This window comes from Rhizopus microsporus (assembly GCF_002708625.1).
Source record: "Rhizopus microsporus ATCC 52813 unplaced genomic scaffold scaffold_15, whole genome shotgun sequence".
In the NCBI taxonomy this organism is placed as follows: Eukaryota; Fungi; Mucoromycota; class Mucoromycetes; order Mucorales; family Rhizopodaceae; genus Rhizopus; species Rhizopus microsporus.
The window spans coordinates 34,906-56,633 of record NW_019671930.1 but is presented as its reverse complement, the minus strand read 5'-3'; the positions used below and the strand labels follow the sequence as shown (position 1 = coordinate 56,633).

The 21,728-nt window shown below is 37.7% G+C and overlaps 9 protein-coding genes across 9 annotated transcripts; 5 read left to right on the top strand and 4 right to left on the bottom strand.

Moving 5' to 3' along the window:
• Positions 1–941: 941 nt before the first annotated feature.
• RHIMIDRAFT_39848 (SCA7-domain-containing protein) lies at positions 942–2,759 on the top strand. Its single transcript, XM_023615199.1, has 6 exons — positions 942–1,486; positions 1,547–1,708; positions 1,761–1,865; positions 1,926–2,003; positions 2,077–2,256; positions 2,323–2,759. The coding sequence occupies exons 1-6, from the start codon at positions 1,423–1,425 to the stop codon at positions 2,643–2,645; spliced, it is 912 nt and encodes a 303-aa protein (XP_023463568.1). The 5' UTR covers positions 942–1,422; the 3' UTR covers positions 2,646–2,759.
• Positions 2,760–2,952: 193 nt separating this feature from the next.
• Positions 2,953–4,444, top strand: RHIMIDRAFT_260979 (GATA-domain-containing protein; the record flags this gene model as incomplete). The annotated part of the gene is made up of 6 exons (XM_023611494.1): positions 2,953–3,045; positions 3,095–3,437; positions 3,485–3,694; positions 3,763–3,795; positions 3,847–3,952; positions 4,006–4,444. Coding segments are annotated over exons 1-6 (760 nt in total), but the record flags the coding sequence as incomplete, so codon positions are not given.
• A 2,421-nt stretch (positions 4,445–6,865) lies between these two features.
• Positions 6,866–7,729, top strand: RHIMIDRAFT_245582 (uncharacterized protein; the record flags this gene model as incomplete). Its single annotated transcript, XM_023610220.1, has 1 exon — positions 6,866–7,729. One exon carries the CDS (start codon positions 6,866–6,868, stop codon positions 7,727–7,729), a length of 864 nt encoding a protein of 287 aa, XP_023463566.1.
• A 1,646-nt stretch (positions 7,730–9,375) lies between these two features.
• Positions 9,376–11,856, bottom strand: RHIMIDRAFT_309101 (putative ABC iron exporter Atm1; the record flags this gene model as incomplete). The annotated part of the gene is made up of 8 exons (XM_023614588.1): positions 9,376–9,700; positions 9,754–10,741; positions 10,804–10,980; positions 11,043–11,124; positions 11,176–11,362; positions 11,434–11,545; positions 11,597–11,805; positions 11,841–11,856. 8 exons carry the CDS (start codon positions 11,854–11,856, stop codon positions 9,534–9,536), a joined length of 1,938 nt encoding a protein of 645 aa, XP_023463565.1. The 3' UTR covers positions 9,376–9,533.
• Positions 11,857–12,593: 737 nt separating this feature from the next.
• Positions 12,594–13,409, bottom strand: RHIMIDRAFT_245579 (UDP-Glycosyltransferase/glycogen phosphorylase; the record flags this gene model as incomplete). Its single annotated transcript, XM_023610219.1, has 1 exon — positions 12,594–13,409. The coding sequence occupies one exon, from the start codon at positions 13,407–13,409 to the stop codon at positions 12,594–12,596; it is 816 nt and encodes a 271-aa protein (XP_023463564.1).
• Positions 13,410–13,819: 410 nt separating this feature from the next.
• RHIMIDRAFT_239974 (uncharacterized protein) lies at positions 13,820–14,303 on the bottom strand (the record flags this gene model as incomplete). Its single annotated transcript, XM_023609282.1, has 3 exons — positions 13,820–13,864; positions 13,923–14,042; positions 14,088–14,303. The coding sequence occupies 3 exons, from the start codon at positions 14,301–14,303 to the stop codon at positions 13,820–13,822; spliced, it is 381 nt and encodes a 126-aa protein (XP_023463563.1).
• Positions 14,304–17,680: 3,377 nt separating this feature from the next.
• RHIMIDRAFT_239973 (ubiquinol cytochrome reductase) lies at positions 17,681–18,581 on the top strand (the record flags this gene model as incomplete). Its single annotated transcript, XM_023609281.1, has 4 exons — positions 17,681–17,822; positions 17,902–18,316; positions 18,365–18,489; positions 18,544–18,581. The coding sequence occupies 4 exons, from the start codon at positions 17,681–17,683 to the stop codon at positions 18,579–18,581; spliced, it is 720 nt and encodes a 239-aa protein (XP_023463562.1).
• Positions 18,582–18,826: 245 nt separating this feature from the next.
• RHIMIDRAFT_245577 (uncharacterized protein) lies at positions 18,827–19,618 on the top strand (the record flags this gene model as incomplete). The annotated part of the gene is made up of 1 exon (XM_023610218.1): positions 18,827–19,618. One exon carries the CDS (start codon positions 18,827–18,829, stop codon positions 19,616–19,618), a length of 792 nt encoding a protein of 263 aa, XP_023463561.1.
• A 76-nt stretch (positions 19,619–19,694) lies between these two features.
• RHIMIDRAFT_39772 (protein transporter) lies at positions 19,695–21,417 on the bottom strand. The gene is made up of 4 exons (XM_023615198.1): positions 21,358–21,417; positions 21,238–21,305; positions 20,909–21,188; positions 19,695–20,853 (listed from the first exon to the last, which is right to left on the bottom strand). Exons 1-4 carry the CDS (start codon positions 21,362–21,364, stop codon positions 19,772–19,774), a joined length of 1,437 nt encoding a protein of 478 aa, XP_023463560.1. The 5' UTR covers positions 21,365–21,417; the 3' UTR covers positions 19,695–19,771.
• Between the last annotated feature and the right edge of the window lie 311 nt (positions 21,418–21,728).

Here is a 21,728-nt window from a genome sequence, read left to right as displayed (position 1 = left end):
ATAGTAAAGTACGTGTTCTTCTTTCTGTTACTTCTGGTATGCTGTACATGTGGGAGAAGATAACCAAGCAGAGGATCGGCCGGCTCATATAAAGGGCGAAAGAAGAGTTGAGCCCGTAGAGTACGTATTTTTTAGTTCATAGTAGGGAAGTTTGCCAAGCGTAGCATTACCTTGGCAGAAAAGCGACTGTGAGCATCATGGATTATCTGCTTGCACCTATTTTGCGTTTCTCTGAGCTGTTGCAACTGGGGAATTGGGCAGTAGGTTGTTAGCCGAGTCATATTTCATTTGTGATCGAACAGTTTGAACATAGGATCTAGAGGATAACAGCTTAGAAATCAGTAAGATTAACTCTATTCGAAGTGACGACATTCTCAACAGCAAATGATTCTGCGGGTTGGTGTTCACCAAAGCTTTAGAACCAACAATGTCACCAGGTCTGAGCGAGGCATCGAAATAAGAAAAAGAAAATTGATGAAGAGGGCCTGATTGTAAAGCTTTCAGTCAAGCTGCCCGCTTTTGGGGACCTTGCCATCAAAGCCTCGCTGAAATTCAATGATAAAATTGAGCTTTTAGTTTAAGCCAGTAAGTAATTAAAATTCTGCTACAACAAACCTTGTGAGCCAGACCGCTCTCATGGCTCTCTGTGTAGATTCGAAAAGCCGTTTATAAGAAAACAGTATTTAAAGTTTGCAGGTCCAAGTAAAAGAAGGCTTTGTTAATCTTTTTGTTTGTGCTTTATTTCATGAGAACGTAATCAATTGAAGTAACCAATTGAGACTAGGAGCATTGTATGAAGGCAATCATGCATTTGGCGCATGGGCTGTATTTTTTTTTTTTCCTTTTGAAGAACGTGCGTTAGCCAATGAGAAGCCTTAAGCGTTTATCCCAAAAAGAGAGTCAATCTGCCAATCACTTTGTGACGTCGAAGAGCTCTTTCTCTTTCTCTTTCTTTCTCTTTTTAAAGGGCTTTTTTTATTCCTTTATTACTTATATCTTGCTGAGCAAGCGTTAAAACTGAGTTGGTTATATACATGTCTTCTAACGGAAATCATAAGAAACATACACATGCCAGAGGTTAATTGTAGTCATTTTTATAAACAACTTTATATAAATCAACCACAATAGATCTTTTAACTGAAGAACAACAACACACTTTGAGAAGCAAAGTGAATAAAATAGAAAAACTTCGATCAGGTAGTTTAGTAACTGCTATTTTCTTTTTTTTTTCTGTCTGTGTGTATTTGTGTTTAGTATTATAAGCTTATCTTTGGTGTGTATTTAGAAATAGTCTCGCTATCAAAACCTCTTTTACAATCAGGGGCGAATTGGCCTAAACATGTCACAACGGGTACTTTGGCGATTTTTCAAGACGAAGAGAGTTGGAATAGCATCAATAGAATCCATAAAAGACCAAAGATAATGGGAGGTATCAAAGGATCATCATGGAGTTCGATAAAGGATACACTCAATTTAAATTCAGAAGGTAAAATGAACAATGAAAACAACAATGAAGATTGGTGTCTCACAACAGATTTATAAAAAGATGAAAGTCATTCAGAAAGTGAATTGTCAACAGATACAGTCAAGTTTAATACAGATGATATGGTAACACTAGGCTCAATGCCAATGGAAGAAGAAACGATTGTGGTGAAGTGTAGTCATTGTCAAAGGCCTGTCCTGCCAAGCAAATTTAGGAAACACGCAGGTAAAGCGATAAATAAGGATGTAGATCATGTGCAAACGGAATTTCTTTTTAGAAACATGCTTAGGTGATAGATTGATGCCTAGTGCTTTATCAAATCAAGAGTATGTGTTGAACTCATCTGATAAAAAGAGGAGGCTGCGTCCTGGTAGTATCGAAGGTAGCCTTATATATATATATTAAAATAAGCTCTTTCCCTTGATTACTCACCCCATCACAGATACAGATACAGATACAGAATCAAATGGAAAACCAATACCTGAAAAGAAAAAAAGTAAAAAACTAAGGAGAGGAAAAGGTAAATCTGGTAGTTCTATCATAGACTATATTCTTATGTTCCAACTAAAAGATTAAATAAACCATAACTAAAGCACCCTTGGACTTGGATAAGCAATGTGGAGTGATATATGGTCCAGATGGCCTTCCTTGTACAAGATCAATAAAATGTAAAACTCACTCGATGAGTGCCAAACGCGCAGTAGAAGGCAGATCTCAGCCATATAATGTGCTCTTGGCAGCATACCAAAAGAAGCCTATTATAAAGTCCATTGGTGAGAAAAATCAAAAAGAAGAATGAATGATTCCGTCTCTGTTCAAACATTAACCCCGAGTCATAGGAAATGATATTGTGCTTAATGACTCAGAACAGCTATTGAAGCATCATAAAAAACTGCAAGAAAAATCATTGTTATTTCACTCTAAGCCCTCAAAAAGCGAACCACCGGTTAGACAAGGCAAGGAAGAAGAGTTTTATATTGATTCTGACGAAGAGTTAGAAAGTGTGATGCAAGCTCTTCAATCTAGCCAACCTAGACCATTAGCAGAAAAACACTACTCTTACACTAAACGTAAACGCCAATGCATCCGGTTGAGGACTATTTTATTAGATGCCATAACACCTAAAATAGGAATAGAAAATGATGGATTTCGGCATAGTTAAAGACAAGGAAGCACAAAAAATGTTTTTAGCTTCAAAAAGTATAATTATATTGTACATACATTGCATAAATAAACTTGGATTAAAAAGTATTGAATATAACCCCGGTACCTGGATTATGGGGTAAAGAAGGAAAGGAGAAAGTGAGGGGAAGGAGTGATGTTGCACATGCCATGTGAATGCCCAGAGTAAATGTGTATTATTGATCTTCTCTCTCGAAATTTTCATTTCTAGATGGGAATTGAATTGTCACATTGACATCAAAGCCCTCTTTTTTAAGTTTAAAAGAAAAAGAAACATCGACACTCTTTCTTTCTTTCTCTCTCTCTCTCTTTTTCTTTCTTCCTTTCTTTCTTTATATTTTGCTTACCTTATTCTTAATAGCAATGATGTTTAGAGAAAGGTAAAACATGATATAAAAGGAAAAGAAAAGCGCCTAATATAAACATTAGAGATGGGATCGCAGATAAACGATATGGAAATGATAAGGACAACAATAATAGTTTACCATCTATCAATACACTATTATCTATGAACAGCGTAAGCCTATCTACATCAACTCAACCAAAATACCACAATGCCACTCCATCCACTCATACTACGCAATATGAACCTATTTCAACTCATGCCAATCAAAGCCCATTCTCTGTTCTACATCAACCTCAAAACTTACGAAATGAACCCACATCCCTGTTACCCGTCTTTGTGAAAGATAAGCAACATACGTCTCCAGTAGAAATGATTTTGACACCTTCATCCTTTTCAACACAAACCGCAGAGCATGATGTCAATGAGGTAACTATGAATACACATATTGAAGAAGGCTCAAAGTAATGTTTAAGATTATATGTCATTGCTCAATCCTTGGAAAACTTGTAAGAGAAAAATCAAGTACTGACCTCAACGATATATATACAATAAAGCCTTGGTTGGATGAGATGATCAATAAAGCAAACCAGCTATTGAATGCTTTACTTCGATTAAGAAAGCAGCAGATGGCTGCGGAGCAGATGCTAAATGCACACCAAACATCTGCTAATTTAGATGAGAGGGTACTTATTTTTAATTCGAATGACTCATTTTATATAAAAAAAAGGATCTCACATCTATCTTTTGTTAGTATGCTGTGTCTTTGAGAAAGCGTAAAAGACGGGTAATTTGAAGAAGAACCAATACAGTCTGAATGCTAAAGTTTATGCAATAGAGGTTAAGCTTTCAAGGTCAATGCCATTCATGCAATACCTCCGAAACGCCTGAGTGGAGAAGAGGTCCAAACGGTGCTCGCACATTATGCAATGCCTGTGGTCTTCGTAAGTTGGAAAGAGTATTGATAGAATTGCGCAACTACTAATAAATCGAGTAGATTATGCCAAGCTTTCAAAGAAGAACAAGCACAGCGATGACACGAGTATGAAGTGACTTGTGCGTTTGTGATGTCAAAATTAGGTTAAACTTCCCTCGGAACAATGGATAAAAAGAAGAAAAAAAAAACGTGTAAATCATTTATGCCATCGGTATCCAGGGTGTAACATCTTAGCATTGCTTCCCTCCTTCTTTTAATAAGTCTAGAAATGCCCTTTCGTTTCATTCTATCTATTTATATGCCCTGACTCTCCTTCCCTTTCTTTTTTTTGTGTACATATTTTTAACATAGCGCTTAAACTTTTATTACCACCTTTGTCATCATCAACCCTTTTTTATGTTTATTTTCTATTAAAAGCTTGTCGGTGTCTTCTTTTTTATTCCCTATTAAAAGCCATTTTGTGCCAATATCCGAAATAGCGGAGAGACGTCGCTGGTAGAACCAATGAATGTGTTTTATACTAACATCTCTAAATGCACTCGATCCCTCAAAGCAAGCTGTGAAAAGGTAAACTTGCTTTGATTTTTCTTGTTTTCCTTTTTTAGGTTCTCACTTTTTCCGTCTAAAAACTTCTTTATATCCTTTGATTACGTGGTATATATCTCTTCTTTTACGCTATCGTTTCTTTAAGATTAGCTTTAGCACAAGATCTGAAGAGCAATGTCATAAAGCTTATGTGAAATTGTAATGTTTTGATTTATAAAAATCGTGAGATACAGGATCAATCAAACGAGTGATAAAGCCAATAGAAATATGGGGAATAGAACGCCAAGTAGACATATGGACGTCCCTTGTGAGCTATCACATTTAAGTTTCGTGCGATGGAATTTATGAGCTTCTGAAACCGATGTCATACGATGTGTATCAATATATCAGTCATGCCTTTCCCTCCTCTTTTTTTTTGTTTTGCTCTGATTTGTCCATGTCCAAATAGCTACAAGCTTATATTGATGTAAGACAAAGTTAGAATAAGATATCCATTAAAATACTTTACATGAAGACAAGGCTTCCTCCTTAAACAAGCAGCCTCTTTATTCAACTAAAGGAAGAGTTAGTATTGCTTTGCTTTTATATGGGCGTGTTTACTATTTTATTAAAAGCAATATACCTTGCTTTGTTACAGGCTCTAAAACCTGACCATTATGTACACAATGCCAACAGCTCCTATTTCACTATACAGACCTGATTTATTTGCAAACCTAGCCCTCCAATATCATCAATAACTTCATTGCATGGATTCAGTAAGAGCGGTCTTTTCAACCTCTTGGTACGACAAGTGAGTATACCTTGACAGAGCACCATTTGTTCAATGCTACACAACCGATTGACAGCATCGTTATTTTCTTCGTAAAGCCCTGTACATTATGCTTTTCTGGGGCTTTGAGATGATTTCGATAGTGGAAATGGGAAAATTGGTTCGCTTTACACTTTAAAGAGCTGTGTATGCCATTTCCTGACTTCGTATTTATTCTCCTCGGTGTGCTCTTTACATATATGTATAAATGCCAGGTAGGCTCTACGCCAGCTTGGTGATGTCTTTGGCATGTGTCAAACCCTCCACCAAAAGGTACTTCTTTGAAGTTGATAGTGTGCAAGAATGTTTACGTTGGCACTGGAAAGGGGGGTAAATCATTCGCTGTTTGTGCAAGAAGAATAAGCATCTTTGTTGTACCTGTACGCACAAAACATATATGAATACCGTGTCTTACCAAATAAATGAACCAATCTCACCAAAACTTTAAAATGCTTAAAGTATCCATATAACATATTCTCAAGAGGTGTTTTGATTATTTAGTGATGCTATGCAAGAAAGTCTCGGTCAATTAGCATAATAAATAGAAATAAATACTTGGAAACAATCCAAACTCTTACTGCGCCAAAGCCAAGCTACTTTATATTTTTAAACTCGACGCTTACAGTTTCGTAAATAGGTACTGCTGTAAAGGATCAAAGGACAATGATCTTCTTTATGAATCCATCTTTTTTCGTATTTTCTTCGTATTATTGCGCGAACAGTGCCTGTGGAGCTTCATCAGAAATTGGGCTGATATCAGTGTAAAATATACTATTGGTATTCATGGCACTGGTTAGATATGATGCATGTTTTATTCGTCAAGCTTGAAGGGAGTAAACTCTATTGGCAAGATATTAGACATTATCGTAAATATGTATAGCCGACAGATTAAAACCATTAAAGTTTCTCATTAGGAAACATGTTGCTTTTCCATATTCTGTTGCTATATTAGATCACTCATCATGGATATCGTTTTGATTCTTGATTCGCGTGTCTAGTAACGATTGATGGGAAATAAAACAAGATCAGTAATTGTATCGCAGATTGGATGAAGCAGTAACTGTTTATCACGAGAAAAAAAAGCTATTGAAGCACTTCTTGATGCATGTGAAGAAAGTGGTCACAGTATCTTGACATTTCTTAATCTATCATATCATCACAATAAGATCTTCAAACATACGGAGATTTCATTATAGATTGTCTAACATTACTACGATTATAAATTGAGCCCTCCCTTGTGATGATTTACTGTGGCAAAAACTATTGCCGTGAAAGGAAAAAAAAGAAAACTATGTGATCATTGTGTCACATTATCTACAAAAATCAAATGGTATATTTTTTCACAATGCGGCTGGTACAGTCTTTTCAGAAAGTAAAGTCGCATTTTTGCAGCTTTTATAGTACAATTTATACGAAAAAGCGACAAGTCAGCGCGATATATCTTTCTGGAAATGGTCCTTATTGAAAAAATAAATGGCGCTGCCTAAAAAATGATTGGCCAGCTTTTTTTTCCGCTTTTCACCACTTTCGATACTTTTTACTTGAATTGGAAAGTACATCCGTACTATGCCAACGTCGAAGCAACTACAAGCAGAACTTTCTGCTGCCAAAGCTGAAATAGCTCGACTACAGCAGCAAAGCGTCTCTCTCCATGAGCGTCTAGCTCAGGTTTTCCTTGCCACTGAACTGCCCGCCACCAAACCTTCCGCTCCTACCCGTCCTCCTCAGTCACCATGGCAACGTCAACTCTCCCAAAAACGACCTTCCCTTCCAGACTCTGAGCTCTCTCCGCCAACTAAGATTGCAAGACCAGCTGCCACGAAACCTCTTCCAAGCCAAGCTGCTGCTGCTCGTACATTCAGTCCTCCTTCTGCAAATCAAAATTTCAAATATCTCTATGTTCCTGCCCAGCACCCTATTCCTATCAGCCAACTACGTAGCCAACTACGACGCTTGCAAATCAATAGCAGCCGTGTTCTCGATATACACTATCCAGACCACCACCTTGTTGTCCTACTTATTCATAATGACTATGAGTCTGACCTCTGTTCACAACCAAATAAGTTTACAATTACCGTTCGCAATGAATACGATCCCCTTGATCCCGCAAACTTGCGTGATACAGCGTGCTCCAAGTGGAGTTACCAAGGCAGGGTCGACTATGCCTTTGGTGCTTTTACAAATCGTCTGATTTGCGCTATTCGTCGGATTAGGGCCCCTGTTGAACGTGCTGTCGCACGCTTCTTGAGAAAGGCTTTTTTGGCACCGATGCGTTTCCTGAAATTTTCCATCACAATTGATTGTATCCTGAACCTTTTCGCCAGTACATTTTTTACCCTTGATCACAAAAGGGTGCTTTTAGTCTCCATTACTGACCTTTTGATCTCGCCCGGGTGGTCTTTTATTGCGCTCAACAGGACGTTTAATTAACCAAGATGATTGGCCGTTTGTTGGCAAATGACTGTCTTTTTGGGCAAGTCAAATTGGCGTTACTGAGAGATTATTGCCGGCTAAAAGCCTTATTTCGCTCTAACAACTAATTGTCATCACACTGCACCCGCCCGTCCAGCACTACATGTACTAGAAAATAAGCTAATACTATTCAGTTCACTCCCTCTGATATAAAATACGATGTCCTCATAACTGCACTTGATTGACCTTGGTTCTTTGTTGATCAAACTGACAACATAAAATTAGAGTAAAGAAATAGCAACATTTCTTTTTTATTTCTTCTTAAAAAGAAATAACCCAAGATGGTGTCTTTATAAAGTTATGTTTAGTGTGACACTGCAGATTGAAAAGCTTTGTTGGGCGATATCATAGGTAGTAGGTAGAGGTAGCACCCGTAGTATTGGTCTAACTTCTAGTGCATTTTCTGGTGCATGTAGTGTTTCTCTTTGCTCTTTCCAGCACGTCCATTACAATGTCATCAAATTCAGATGTTGTACTTGCTCATTCTCAAGCGACCAGTGTCTTCTATGGACAAGGCATTACCCCCAGAGAATGAATTATTGAGTGAAACTGAGCTATGTTATATAAACAATATCCCTTCTGAACCATTCTTAGTGTCGGCTGGGCGAATAAGTTTCTCGGGTCTATTACCTCGCTACACCGAGAAAACATTTCTTTTTTACTTTTTCCGGTGTCTCGGCATCATTCATAAAAGTACTCACGCACACACACACTCACACAAGAAAAAAAAGAACTAATGTTTGTAATCTCTTTTACTATAATAACCATAGAATTATTTACAAAAGCAAAGAACAAAATAAAAGAGTCTATTTTTCATTTATATATTATAACATTAAATTATATCTTCCGTTTAGTCAGATCGCTAACATCACGCTGTAAATAGGTGATATGTTTGACCCCAGCGTGTGTCGTCAGTTCTCCAAGAAGAGAGGATAAAATCCCCACAAACAAGGAGGTTGATCGTTACTGAGTCAGAAAGCTATCATCATACTTTCCATTGTCAGGAAGATTTGTCTAAAGAAACAAGAAAAAAAATTTTTTATGCCTATTTATACATTTTTGCTTTGTGCGCTCATTGAAAAAAATTTTTCATTTAGATTGTAGTCACTTTTTCAAACACAAAAAGACATTGTCACAACAGTGTAACTGACTTGTATTCAACTGTTGAAGAAGAGCGTAATGAGTCTAAGCTCGTATTGAGTATTAATTTTATTATTTGATAATGGGTAATGCATTTTTACTCATACATCTGCCGTAAAGACTCTTATTGAGAAGAGGGGAAGGCTTCATACGTCGCAGTTTCCTCCTTGCTTGTCTGGTGCTCACCGAGTTTGCAAGTGGAATTAGGCTCATCTCACGTATTTAAAGAAAAACTGTGATAATTAAAAAAGATGAAACATACCAAAAGCGTTATGGATGACAACACGTTTATGCAAGGAATGAGCCAGCAAAGTTTTATTGCGTTCTGTGTCATGGTAAGTAGTGCTAGCATAAGGTCTAGTTTTGAAATCGCAAACTTGGCTATCACCTTGAGCGTCCTGATAGCGGCTAAAGACATATACTTCAAGAAAAACTTTGTTAGAGGTTTGATATTTATGTTGATGCCCAGATATGACAATTACTCAATTAAGTCTGAAATAGATGACACTTCCCACAAGTCGAGCCGCAAGGACTCACTAGCAAACTGGACTTACTTTTACAGTGGTATGAGATATTAGTTGCAGAAGTCATTGAAGATTTGATTATTTTTTATTACAAATAACTAAGGTTGCTTAAACGCCTCTTCATGTCTATTCACTTCTTGAAAATAGGCAAGAGTAGACTCTTGTTTAGTCCACATGCCTTTATAAACACTGTCGTCTATCAATAATAGTTCTTCATGTCTGCCAAATTCTACCACTTTTCCATTTTGAAGTACATAGATTATATCTAATCAAGGGATTAGTATTCTTTGAGAGCCTAAAAGATCTTTTTATAGTTACCAGCATCAGCAATTGTTCGTAATCTGTGGGCAATATGTAAGCTTGTCATGCCTGTTTCTCGCAAAATACTTCTAAAATTAGCCAATAAAGATTGTTCAGTATGTGTATCTAAAGCAGAAGTTGCTTCATCAAGGAATAAAATATGTGGCTTCTTCAAAATGGTTCTTGCTAGTGATATTCTCTGTTTTTCTCCTCCAGACAGCATCAGTCCTCGCTCGCCCACCTTGGACTCATATTTATCAGGCAATTCCATGATTGTGTCATGAATACGAGCACGCTTGGCCGCATCATACACCTCTTCTTCTGTAGCATCAATTCTTCCATAGTTTATGTTATAATAGATCGTATTGTTAAATAAGGTTGTGTCTTGAGGAACGACGCCAATCGCCTTACGTAAACTATCCATGGTAACACTTTTAATGTTTTGTCCGTCCACATAAATATTGCCTGATTGTGGTTCATAAAAGCGGAACAGGAGTCTTAATATTGTTGACTTGCCGCATCCACTAGGTCCTACAAAGGCTGCCTTTGAACCAGCAGGAATAGTGAATGAAACACCGTTCAGAATAGGTCGATCGGGATGATAACCAAAGACGACGTTTTCAAACTTGATCTCCCCGCCCTTAAATACAAATTCTTTAGCATCTGGTGCGTCAACAACCAAAGGTGTCCTGTTTTCTAAGTTGAACAATGTATCCATATCAATAAGTGACTGTCGAAGTTCTCTATAGACAGAACCTAAAAAGTTCAAAGGCATAGAGAGTTGAAATACCAATTGATTGACCATGACAACATCGCCCACTGTCATCGTTCCATGAATAACACCATGTGCAGACAAAAACATCATGATAGTAAGAGCTGTACTGAAAATCGCATTCTGCCCAGCGTTCAAGAGAGCCAAGCTTGATGCAACTTTGAGAGAGGCCGTTTCGTACTTTTGAAGTGGTTTATCATATTGATCAGCTTCGAACTTTTCATTGTTGAAATACTAATTGGAGCATGTTCCTTTTAGATAAAATAATTCATGGCTTATTTTAGTGTTCTTTATACCTTGACAGCTTCAAAATTGATAAGAGAATCCACAGCTTTTGATGCGGCTACGTTATCAGCAGCATTTGCTTCCTTTCTAAACTTTGTTCTCCAAGCTGTCGTTGTTACCGTAAATGCGGTATAGGCGAGGATGGTGCTGAAAGTGACGAGAGCGAAAGGTGTGCCAAATTTATATGCCTATAATCATATATAGCTGATTATGATTACTCAAATCTTGCACTCTATCTCATTAAACTTACCAGAATACCACAAACCATACTGATTTCAAGTGCAGTAGGTAGTACGTGAAATACCATAGAGCTTACCATAAAGCTTATTCCCCTAGATTTTTTGTGTTATGTCGCTTATTCATGGATGAACAATAAAACTTACTTTGTGCCACGGTCGATCGCCCGATTGAGCCCGCCTGTTTGACGAGTCAAATGGAAGCCCAAGTCGAGTTTGTGAAGATGAGAAAATACATTAAGAGCAACCCGACGTATAGCCTTTTGGGCCACAGCAGCAAAGACAGCATTACGCAGTTCCTGGAAAGCACTTGCGCCTAATCTAGCAAGACCATCTGTATAAAGAAATCAAAGCTTACACTTTAGCAAAAAATAAAGTATGCATCAAACGATTAAAACTCTTTACATCCGATAATGGCTGCTCCACACACTGTCCATAAAGTAGCATCATCAGGTATTGTCACGTTTAATGAATCTACAACGTTTTTGAAGAAAAAGGGTACTTGTACATTTAAAAGCTAACATGAGAATAGTCAATAAATTGTCATTGATTTTACTTGTATACTTACTTTGCCTCCAATCAGTAAAGATAGTGCAATGACCACACGCGTCTTGACTCCAATATCGTTTTTCGGCCAAATATACTTCATCAATTGCTTTATGATAGCCCAATCAGTTGCATTTCTATCTTTTATATCCGATGCTGCGTCCTTGAGCTGCTTTGCCTTTACTGCAGCTGTTTCTGTTGCAGTTTTCTCTGTAGGTTTGGACGTAAATACTCGTTTGGGAATGTATGATGTGATCGAATTTGACAATCCACTATTTCCATTGTTGCTTGTATATAACTCTGGTTTGTTAACTATGTGCCTATTCGTGCGTAGGCATCTGCTTAAGATAGGTGAATGATTTATACTAGTCGGTAGTCTTTTTATCCGTGAGCAGCCAAGGCTATTCCGAAAAGCCGCCCTTGAGCATTGTGCGCTTAGCCTTAGAGGTAGCATTTCATGTGCTTTCTACGTAAAAAGTGGTATTGAGCTCACTCGCGATCTAGTTCTCTATGACAAAAGAAAGAAGAGAGATATCGCAATTTAAGAAGTACTGCTTTTTTGTAATCCTTGCCTCAATATTAAATCGCCGACCAAATAAACACCTTAAGTCCCCCTTGTTCTAAAGACAGTAACGGGAGATAAACACTGAGCATCTTCCGTAAAAAAATCTTATATTGTTCTTGTATTTCTGATTATGCAAATAAAGCTTTTCTAGTCATTTATTTTCTATTATCACGTGTACAAAACTAAAATCTAAGAACTAATATCATCTTTGGTAGCCCCTTAAGCTTTTATGTAATATAACTCATTCCACCATACTTTTATTTACTAATCATGTCTCTTTCCTTATAAAATCTTGATAATTAAGAAAAAACCAATAGATGCCTTCAATTTTATTAAAGAAGCAATTAGTTTGCTTTTAGCTTTTTGTCTAATGCCATCCTTGGGACGGATACCGTGTTGAAAGCCATGCGATACAGCACAAAGGCAAAACGATAGATGCCATAGGCAAATGCGATCACGGAAACCAATACAAACGAATATATATCCAAGTTGTATGCTTTGAAGAACAAAAATCTCGACAAATATCTCTCCTATGCTCCAACTTTCCATTCACGTGTGTAAAGATGACTTCTACAAGATCAGCTCCGCACTGCTTACAGTGAGCGTTTCTGATCTGAACCAGGGCCTTGAATCGACCAATATTATGCCTGTATTTGCCTGCGGTATCATCGATAATCTCTTTGATTAAATCAGTTGCCTGATCTTGACTCAGCGTTCGCTTGAACCATCGCCCAGTACCATGCTCTTCAGCGCTTATGGCTGTAGCAGGTTGATCACTGAAGTAGGGAAATACAGCAATAGGCACAGCAGCATGCATCGATTCGTATAGGGTGCCAGCGCCACCATGTGTGAGGAACAGGCAAGTGGAGGGATGATGAAGAATGGCGACTTGAGGTGCCCAGTTGACAAAGGCAATATTAGAGTTATCAGCAGGGTTCGTGAAAAAGCTGTTGATATCGTAGGTTGTATTGGTTCTAGTGTTGATTATATCTGGGAAGTGTTCCTGAATGCCAAGAGTAGACCAGATAATGCCATCGATATGCTTGGTTTCCATGTTTTCGAGTAAGGCTGTTAAGATGAGCTTAATTTCGCTTGGTTTAGGCACAATTAACTGACCAAACGCGACGTAAACGACCTTGCGGCGGTGGTCGAGGAAGGTCTGAAGTTTGTCGTTTAAAATTGAGTAGGTCTGAGGGACAATAGGATCTATGAGTTCAACCAAGGGACCCATAGGACGCGGAAATTCGAAGCCAAAGGCGAAATTCACCATCTTGATATTGTCTTCCTATCTCTCCAAAACCGAGAGCTTGGGTTCACTGCCAAGTGACGTCTGCTCCTGGATAAATTGTTTGACAAATAACAGAGCACCAATGTAGTAGCGCAAAGGATTGATGACCCTGTCAACAAGTCTTTCGTGAAATGGAACGCCTTTGCTTATAGGGTGATGTACATTAAAAAATCAGTGTTTATATATGGTGCAGAAACGTCTAAATAAAAGCATAAGCATAAAATAAAGGAAACACAAAGTATATGGTGGCTTACCAGGGCCCATAACCATTGTTGCTGTTATAATGCTAGGTATCTTGGCTGACTTGGTTTCAACGCAAGCCATGTTAAGGTAATCGCACATCACTACGACTATCTTCTTTTGGTCAATTGTTTTGTGAAACTTGTAGTATTCTATGTATCGTTCTTAGTAATAATGCTTAATAAGAATGACAATGTCTATGCCATCTGTGAGTTTCGCCAAAATGAGCTGTTCTTTTTCAAGAATTCCCTTTACCACTTCCTTAGAGATGAGCCTTTCAAGTAAAACGCGAGCCTCTTCTGGTTGAAATAAAGCAGGGCCATTCAGAACAAGTTCAACAGAAGGATAATTTTTAATAAACTTTGCTTGATCTTCCTATAAAATCATCAACATTCAACGCTGCTTACTTTTTACGCTTACTCTTGTATAAAAGCTAACGTAATGCCCTCTAACAGCTAGTTCTTCAAGGATCTCTAATACCCAAACAATGTGGGATGATCCACCTACGTTACAGGCAAACAGATTATTCTTTAGTTCTCGAAAGTTAGCAATCAGATCAAATATTCCTTGGGTTGATCCAATGGACAATTGGCTTGCTGCAGTAAACAAAGCAAGAGTAAGGGCAAATAACTTCATTAAACCGGACAAATGAAAACGGTAAAAAGAAGCTCAATTTTTGTTTTCTTTGCTTTTTATATTTAAAGTTATGTCGATCTTCTTACACAGCTCATGCAAGCAGGTATATATCTTGCATAAATAACAAAGCAAATAAGTACTATTGAATTGCAGCAGGCATTACTCAAAAGTAATATACACATATGACAACGAAAGGATGATTTATGCAAAAGACATCCTTTCATCCAGATAAATGAAGGAAGCAATATGAATCGCGTAATGAATTAAGATCATTAATCAGAACTCTTGGCTCATTCATCGTCGTGTCCTTAGCAATACCCAAATATTTATAAAGAAATATAAAGTTATTGAGGAAAACTAAAGATAGGCAACATAAAAAGACATTCATCACTAATCGAGAGAGATGTATTCAAAATGTTTCACCCCCTTTTTTGCGATTTTCTTGACAACTAAGTAGTATATTTCTACAAGAGTGGTAACGATAACGGAAGCAACTGGCCAATCACTTTTCAAAATATTTTTCGTGATTCCCCTTTTGGCTATTAGACGGAGTTGAAATAGCCATGTCGCGATTAAACATAATAAAAGCATCTGAACGGGTGAAGATGAGGTCCGTAGGGACTTGCTTACCCAAAGGAGGCAAAAACTGGAACTTAAAAAAAAAGTAAAAATCTCAAACTTTAAACCATCCTTTGCGCTTCAGATTGCTGAAAGAGTAAAACATTGAAGCAAGAGTGTATAGATTAACCTTTGGTTGCTCATCCAATACCTACTCTTCGAAGAAAAAGTACCAATTACTCTTATAGTGTAGCTTCTTTAAAGCCCAAACATTTGCAGTGAGCTTTGTTTGGCGACGTATGGTCTAGCTAAATATAGGCCATGATTCAAGCCAAAAATCTTACAAGTTGGACAACTCTCCGGGAAACGCGTTTTTTTTCGACCTTCGCTACGCTCCGTTAAAAAAAAAAGTGGTCAGAGAGGCAAGTCTAATAGTCTTGAAAAAAATAGGGCGTCCCTTCAGGACGCTTTCCCCATTTTTTTTTTTCTTTTTTTTTTACCTTTCGTTTTGCTTTCACTTACAGCAATGACAATCTTTACGTGTGACAATACTTTATACAATGCCCTTGATACTGAAGACCTGTATACGTTGTCCTTACCAGTCACCAGGAAGCAATTCTTGCAGTAAAGTATTGCTCCCTACAGATGACATAAAAGATATTGTAATTAGCTCTGTTGTTGGTGTTGATATTTGCAGTTCTGCATATTATAACGGACCAACAGAACAAAACGACAACAAAAGGACTGACATAACGTACTATCCTCAAGATAACACCAAGGATCTTGTACCTGTCATAGTGGAGATTCAGAAAAAGATGTCACACGAGTTTATTGCACGATTAATGCGATATTCGTTGAATGTGTTTGATTAAACAAAAATTCTTTCAATTGTTTTGGTCATCAATATTGATGGGTCCTCAAGCAAACGCTTTTGTGAGAAAAACTTTGCCAAACGCGATAATGAACCGTACCATATACTTTCCAGCTCGCTTTGGGTAAAGCAAGTTCATATATACAATGCTGATTCGATCGCATCACTAATACAAGTACCAATGCCAAAAATGATAGCGTTAGTTCACTTTCTAACACAGCAAGAAAAACACATTGTTGCCTTGGATGAATACACGGATTCAACGCTTCAAAGAATTTACAGAATAGCTTTCCAAATCTTTACCAATGAATCGAACAGCTGCTGTATTTTGGTTTGGATAGATTTAAAACAAAGTAGAAAATACGATGAGACTGTGTTGTATCTTTATTCAAAATAAAGTGAAGAGAAAAGAGATGATAGCACAATCTATAATTATATATTAAGAAGCCGAGGTATTTAAACTGTGTTGACTATATTTGATTAAGGTGTAGCAGATCTTATAGCAACATTAGGTTCAACTCTAGACATTGTATTTAAGCACTGAATAGTAGCGTGGATACTACAACAGCAAAGTAATTCGGGATATCGAGATCGAATCTTTTTGTGATACTGTTGCATCTCAATTTAAAAAAGTCATTCATAATAACAGTTTGAGCGATAAAACCTCTTGGAAACGCATTGAAAAATACGCAGAGGATGGTATCAATTTTGCAGAAAACTTTAAACGACACTGTATAGGGGAAGGATAGTCCGTCTGTGTAACACCAATTCAAATCACTGAATCCGAAGATCTTATATTTGTAAAGGAGTTCATAAAACAAAGCAAAGGCAAAATGAAATGGTCACTTTGTTATGATGAGGGAATCGATAAAGGTCTATTCGATAGATTTGCATCCTATACAACACTAAAAATGACCTTTCATCGCCGCACGCTTTGAGTTAACATTGTGAAACTAATACCCTCCTTTATTATTGTCAACCAACGTTTATCTATGAACAAAAATAAACAGCTTTAGTGAAAAATGATTGGCCAGCTGCTTTCGTTACTTCCGTTACTTTCGTTACTTCCGTTACTTTCGTTACTTCCGTTACTTTCGTTACTTCCGTTACTTTCGTTACTTCCGTTACTTTCGTTACTTTCGTTACTTTAGTGTTTGCTTTCAAAGGTATATTGAAGCGTTTATAGAAACTATTGATTGAGTGTCGGGCGATATGACGAAGAGCTTTTCTGCTAATGCTTTCGCTATCTTCAGTAACTCTAGTTTTTTAGCCCTTCAGTTAACAGTACCTTTGACAATTGATCAAAAGTTTTCAAGTTCTTCTATGTTCCTTTGTAGGAAAACGAATTGGAAAAGCTCGGTAAGTACTGTGATAAAGTCAACAAAATACCAAGATTGTAAGAATTGACTTCTTCCTCGTTTCCCTGCTCATCTATGGAATCCTATTTTATCCGTCTTTGCAAAAAAAAAAGAAAAAGAAGCTGCTATTCATTTAGTTGCTATATGAAAATAAAAGTTAAAGAAAACACAACAATTGAGTAATGTCAAAGCGAACACTGAGTCCTTACTAAAACGAATTTTGGATAGTAGAAAAGTGGAAATTGGGTTTTATAGTAACGAAGACTGGTTGAAGACCAAGGTTGGTAATCTTATTGTAAAAAGTGGGCAATTTATCCTCACACAAGTGTCCAAAATAATTCAAAAAAGTGGCCAGAGTTTTTAAACATTCGGTAAATTGAGAGTGGAAGCACTGTGCTTGGTTTAAAGGAACAGAAAGTAGAAGGCGAAAAAGAACAAACTGGGTTTAAAAACCTTGATATGTCATCAAAGGGCTAACCCTGGCGGACTTTTGAAGTAGCTGGGGGCTTCATATTCAAATCACCTAGAAAAAAAAACCACCACACCTCATTCACTCCTCCACTCTACGTACATTAAAACCTAGAGACAAAATGGCTTCTTTAGCTCGTACTTTTGCCTCTTCTCTCGTTCGCCGTAGCCACAGCACCATCCCTGCCTCTGGTTCAGCCTTAAGACATGTTTCTATTGGTTTCAGCAAAGACGATCAAAAGGATGAAGCTAAGCGATCTAATGGTAAATTGAATTTTATACAACATGCTACACACATACAGCAAAAAAGAAGAAGATTGTATTAAACATTTTTTCATACTAGCCTTCACCCAAGTACGCCACAACTCCACCACTACCATTCCTGATTTTTCCAAATATAAAAAGACAAAGCACAGCGGTGAAGCCAGCCGTAACTATGCTTACATGATGGTCGGTGCTACCGGTTTAGTTTCTGCTGCTGGTGCTCAAGCCACTGTTTCTGACTTCTTGGCCAACATGTCTGCTTCTGCTGATGTTTTGGCTTTGGCTAAGGCTGAAGTTGACTTGGCCTCTATTCCTGAAGGAAAGAATGTGACAATCAAGTGGAGAGGAAAGCCTGTTTTCATTCGTCACCGTACCGAAGCTGAAATTGCTGAAGCCAACCAAGTCAACATTACTGAATTGCGTGATCCTCAACAAGATGCCGAGCGTGTCAAGGACCCCAAATGGCTCGTCATGTTGGGTGTCTGTACCCACTTGTAAGTTAGTTTTATCTAGTAGCAATAAGTAACTGACATATTCTTCAGGGGTTGTGTCCCTATTGGTGAAGCTGGTGACTATGGAGGATGGTACTGTCCATGCCACGGTTCTCACTATGATATTTCTGGACGTATTCGTAAGGGACCTGCTCCTCTCAACCTTGAAATCCCAGGTAACATTGGCTTTTAGACGTAAAGAATGTTAAGCTAAACTGATTTTATTATAGAATATAACTTCCAAGACGGTAAACTTATCGTTGGTTAGAAAACTTCAACTCGTTATTTTTCGTTTCTTTTGTAATATTTATTTTTGTGAGAAAGGAAGAATAAAGAAAGGCAATAGAGCTTTTGTGTACACTATTCAACAGAGAAAGAGAGTACATAAAAAACCCTTGTGTAATTAGTGTCACAAGTTCACCTGGATTTTCACTTAAAAGGGTGAGCTGTCAACCTTTTTTTTCTTATAGTTATTATATTCTTTTCTCCCCCCACTCTTTCCCCATTTTGAAAATGCCCTCAGTCGACAACAACAAAAAGCCTGTTACATTAACACGCATCTATGGCACCTTGACAACCATTCAGTCCGCCTCTGCACTTGCCTTTTCTACATTTGTTTTGATGCATGGCGCGCAAGTCATATCAGCTAATGTTGGTGGTGCGCAATTAGCAAATCGTACATTACTTTTAACAAGACCAATATATCAAGATAAAGGCATAGAAACCACGCTTGTTGTTGGTTCAGCACTTGTCCATGTCGCCTCTGGACTGGCAAAGTTTAGTATCAGACTTTATTGGAAACAATTAGGCCACAACACAGCACATCCTGCGCTACTGCCTTATCATCGACTCGTTGGTCACCTTCAAATCCCAGTCGTCATCCTTCATTACTATTTGACACGTCTGTTGCCTATAGAAAGATATGGTGATTCTTCATTTATTGATTTTGGATATATCGCTTGGGGTCTTCAGAATAGACCCGTATTCACCTATGGACTACACATCACATTGATCCTTGGTAGTATGTATCATGCAGTCAGTGGTGTCAATTTTGTCTTTGAAAAATTATTTGGCAAGAAGAAAGTGGTCGTTGACAAGACTAGCAAAGTATCTCAACATAGTAAATCAGTAGAGCAACAAAGTATCAATAACAGAATCAATCGTCAACGTCTGTTGAAGAAGGGCGCCTTTGCTGCACTTAGCTTAGGTCTAGTCTCTGGATTAGTGATCATTAGTAGAGACACGACCAAGATCCCATTAAGGTTTGATTTTGAAAGCATGTATTCAAAAATCATTGGCGTTTAAAGCCTTCTTCTCTTTTATAATAAATTTACAAAGTTTATATTTATTGTTGATCATTGATGCTTTCATTTTTTTTTATAAAGCGATTGTGTATAAATGTATATAAATGTGTGTGTGTGTTTGTGTGTATTTGTGGTATGTGTCTTTTTCTTTTCTTTATTCTACCATCATCGCTTCCAAATTCAATCCTCCACCTTCTCCTTGTTCTTTAGCAAACATTTCAAAATACTGGAAAATGATGGTAACGCACAACAAGATACCAGTACCAGAACCAATAGCGCCAACCATATCAGCAATAACAGAGACAGCACCAAGACAAGCACCACCAAAGGAAGCGGCTACAGGAATAACTCTCTTCAATTCCTTGTACATTGATGTATCACGGTAACCGGCAATGACAAGTTGTTGATCCTTTAATTGGCGAGCAACGTCACGAGGAGAAGCACCAGAGATTTCAATCCATGTCTTGGAGAGAAGAGCACATGTGGTAAGCATGATACTGACATAGATAACAGTGTGGAAGGGATCCATCAAAGCAGCAGAGAAACTGCGAGGAGCAGAAAGATAATAGGCAATACCACCCACAGCATTCAATTGGGATGTACCTTCGGCAGTATCCCAGGTACCGAGGAGGCGAACCAAAAAGTTATCAGTAAAACGCTTGTAAAGCATTTGGGAAATCATGAAAACGTTGGAGGTCAAGGTAGACTGAAGCATGATGGGCATGTTGGAAGTGTAAAAGAGTTTGACAGGGTAGGATCCACGTTGACCACGAAGACGGTTGGACTTGACAGGTAATTCGACGCGGAAGCCTTGTAAGTAAATGACAAGTAAAAAGATAGCAGCAGTTGAAAGCAAACTCATCACATTTGGCATGTTTGCTCTGTAGAAAGCTTCCTTTAATGCACGTGTCTTGTCCTTGCGAGTCATTAAAAGATGGATCAAAGCGATAAGTGCACCTTCGAATTCATCACCACGTCCGCTGTCCATGGTGGTTGGTGAAAGAGCCTTCCAGAAAATAGTCTCACAAATGTTGGTAGCAATGAAAAGGTTGATACCTGAACCTAAGCCATAACCCTTTTGTAGCAACTCATCCAACAACATGGTGATAAGAGATGCGACGACAAGTTGAATAATCAAAATCAAGCAGACACCAGCACCAATATGCTTTGGATCACCGTAAAGACCGGTCAATACGGAGACAGTTGCATGACCAAAGGCGATAATCATTGCAAATACTGCAAGGAAACAATGAGCATTTTTTCACACAAAAAATAAATAGCTTAAACTTACATTTTTGAGCTCCACTGAATAATGCTCTATCTTCCTTTAAACTGTAATCAACTTCAATGATATTTGCACCAGAAAGTAGTTGCATGATCATGCCTGAGGTAATAATAGGTGTAATACCCAATTCCATAAGAGTACCACGATTAGAAGCAAGAATGACTCTCATCCAGAAGAGAGGGTCAGCAGAGTCTGAAGACATGATGCCATAAAGAGGGACTTGTGACATTACCAAGAAAATAAATAAAGTTACTGCTGTCCACATTACTTTTTGATTAAAAGGAATCTATCACACGTTTAATACTCTTTACACTTCTTATTGATGCTTTTTTTACCTTTCGATCGGGTGTTGCAATTTCAGGAAGAATAGCCATGAATGGCCTAACCAGATGTAAGACCCTGACTGATAGACGTGTTAATAATAATAATATAAGATATGTATTTAAAGTACTTACAGCCCATTCTATTATTATATAATTATTTGAAAGAAAGAGAAGAAAGAAGGGGAGGGGGGAAATGCTAAACGTGTAATTATAAAAATTATCACTGAGTTGATGAGGTTAAGCCAATCAATAAATTAAACACAAACTGCCCAATCAAATTAATACACCTTGAATTGAGTTTTAATCATTTATATGGTGCCTTCACTGTGGTATTGGTTTTATACTTACCCGAGGCGTTAAGGAATGCACAGCCGTTATAGACAGCGCATTAAATCCAGGATTACCATTAGCCTTTTGAAGGGCTTTCATTGCCATGCTTTGATTTGTAAACAAAGATATTATATATATTTAATGCACTGTTCACATCACGATACCACACCGTA

Excerpts from the sequence above, each read along its gene's own strand:
- RHIMIDRAFT_39772 (XM_023615198.1), bottom strand. Across the intron at positions 21,189-21,237 it reads TTGCAACACCCGATCGAAAG|ATTCCTTTTAATCAAAAAGT; the intron begins GTAAAAAAAGCA and ends AACGTGTGATAG. Across the intron at positions 20,854-20,908 it reads ATTCAGTGGAGCTCAAAAAT|TATTTGCAATGATTATCGCC; the intron begins GTAAGTTTAAGC and ends GTTTCCTTGCAG.
- RHIMIDRAFT_39848 (XM_023615199.1), top strand. The coding sequence starts at position 1,423 with ATGGGAGGTATCAAAGGATCATCATGGAGTTCGATAAAGGATACACTC. Across the intron at positions 1,866-1,925 it reads GCGTCCTGGTAGTATCGAAG|ATACAGATACAGATACAGAA; the intron begins GTAGCCTTATAT and ends ACCCCATCACAG. Across the intron at positions 2,004-2,076 it reads AAAACTAAGGAGAGGAAAAG|CACCCTTGGACTTGGATAAG; the intron begins GTAAATCTGGTA and ends CCATAACTAAAG.